Source organism: Ruditapes philippinarum, unplaced genomic scaffold, assembly GCF_026571515.1.
Source record: "Ruditapes philippinarum isolate M1 unplaced genomic scaffold, ASM2657151v2 ctg5043_1_1_1_1, whole genome shotgun sequence".
NCBI lineage: Eukaryota > Metazoa > Mollusca > Bivalvia > Venerida > Veneridae > Ruditapes > Ruditapes philippinarum.
Genome location: NW_026866555.1, coordinates 30,287 through 32,665, shown reverse-complemented (window position 1 = coordinate 32,665; position 2,379 = coordinate 30,287). Strand labels below are relative to the sequence as shown.

Sequence of the window (2,379 nt, the reverse complement as noted above, 5' to 3'; positions counted from 1 at the left end):
AGCAACCTCCGTTCCTCGTTGTGAGCACCCATCTTTGACGTGTGACACGATAAACAAGGTGAGTTTTTCATAATTTTTTAAGATTAAAGACATTTTTGTAAAAATATCGAAATGCAGTTAGCTAGCGATGTGTTTTCCGAGTATGCACATGTACTTGCCTGTTGGTGGACAATTTGATGGAAATACCGTGCGACGCAGTCACTCGGGGTAGCTGGAAAACTGGAGACAACTTCTCTTTGGACCTAATTTAACATTGAAAACGTCGATTCAAATTGAAAATAAAGATAAAGAATTTGAAATATAATGAAATATGGTAGAATATGCAAGAAAATATGCAAGAAAAATGTAATAATTTATCCATTGCAAACTTGCTCTTGCAATCCACCTAAGTTACCAAATAGAGGTGAAAATAAGCAAAATTAGTCCTTACTGTGTTAGTAACGCAGTATAAATATGATGAATACCACAAAAACAGTCTTTAATTGCCTATAACCTATAAATCATTACTTGAATCTTGAAACATTTTACTTGTCTTTAATTTTTTCCACTTTTTTTCTCAGATTTAATTTTCTTGAAATATTTCCGCTCGTCTGGAGGCATGCTTTAAGGTCGTTAAATATGAAACTGTTTAAAATATGATGATAAAACTGATAATACAAATCAAAATAACAGAAAGGTGATACATCAAAGCGATTTTATTTAAGATTACAATACAGCTAGGAAATTTTGTAAATTTTACAATACTTTATTAATAATGAAACTTTACACAGAATTCAGAATATACACATAACAGTTTGGTTTGAACATACACAAAACGTTACAAGGCAAATCTAAGAGGAATTTTCTTTTTGACTAGACAAATGTACAAAGAATTATCTTTGCTAATAAATGTAAAAGAATTTTCTTTTTAACTAGACAAACACACGTTAAAAATATAAAAAGTTTAAACACAATAAAAACATCGATTTCGGTGTACTGATGTAAATACGCCTTCACTCTTCTGTCAGCAAGGACTTGAGCCATTCCTAGATATACATGTGCATGTCCCCAGCTTGTTTCTTCGTGATTTTCAACATGTACATTTATGATTAAAACGTTTGATTATGTCCGTCAAAACTGTTTTGTATCTTCAAACGCTGATCTTTTCATCGAGCATGCATATATACATTCTTCCATGGGTAAGAAATATTTTAAAGGACCTTTTCAAAATGAAAATAAATGTACGTTGCTTCCATATTTTTCTTATGGATTTTAACATAGAATAATAATGATAATAATGTAATTGTCAAACGTTGAAAACATCATTTTATTATAATGATGATCAAGAGAAATCCAAGAAAATAATTCTGACAGCAATCTGGAGAAACATAGATGAATGCAGTAGATGTGTTAACGGAATTTCATTTCTACTTTCTTTAAACTTGAGTGTTTCCATTCGTTCCACCTAATCCCTTTATAACTTTTTTCGGAATACTGTCAGTTGAGATTTGAATAGTAACAACTTTTATACCACCAAGCGCCATGATACTCAACAGCACAATTTGTTGATGAAGTATTATCATTGTCTCTGTCAAAAGTTGAGAACATCATCCTATTATGATAATTTAGGGCATCCGGGGCAGTTCCACTATATCCACTCACCTCCAGTTTGTAGTTGTCTTCTTCTGGATATATCTTAAATTTGCTATACTTGGCATATGCACTTTTTCCAACAAATTCTTCCAACTCTACTCTAAGTTCATGTTCTCCACTTGCTGTCAGTGAACTCAAATGATCATTTCCGAGCCAGAACTCGCCGTTTACATCGCCAAATCCATTTTTATACTCAGTCCAGTTACGATAGAAATCTACCTGTCCATTCAGTCTTCTCTGAAATACTGTCCAACCCCCACCATCTGTAGTTTGGTCACAGTAAACCACAATTCCGTTCCGTAGTTTAACAGTTCCTCTTTCACGGCATTGTGTGATACCGTTATTGAGTAGTTCAGTACAAGACGCTTCTCTTAATACGGGCATTATGTTAGTTGATAATTCTGTTACCAGCGAGTATAAACGTTCTATATTTACTTTAATTTTTTCCATATTTGCTACTATAGCATCAACTCTTTCATTGCTTATGGCTGTTTTGTTTTCTATGTCATCGGTTTTCTGTTTCACTTGCTCAAGTTTTAAAGCAATTTCTGTTATCGTGTTGTTTCGCACTGACTTCCGATATCATCAATGTATTTGTCTCCATTTTCGAAATTACCTTGTCGGTCTTGTTTAAACTAAGTTTACAATAGTTGTCCATTTCCTCTTGAACTGCTTTAAGATTATTTCCTAAGTTAGGAATTTCTCTCCGAATCCTTGCCGTTTCTGTCTTCTCTTCGCCAAATGCTT

At 33.2% G+C, this 2,379-nt stretch overlaps 1 protein-coding gene across 1 annotated transcript; it reads right to left on the bottom strand.

Annotated features, from left to right (window-relative positions):
* Positions 1–1,456: 1,456 nt before the first annotated feature.
* Positions 1,457–2,082, bottom strand: LOC132732872 (ficolin-1-like). The gene has a single exon (XM_060719398.1). The coding sequence runs from the start codon at positions 2,080–2,082 to the stop codon at positions 1,477–1,479; it is 606 nt and encodes a 201-aa protein (XP_060575381.1). The 3' UTR covers positions 1,457–1,476.
* Between the last annotated feature and the right edge of the window lie 297 nt (positions 2,083–2,379).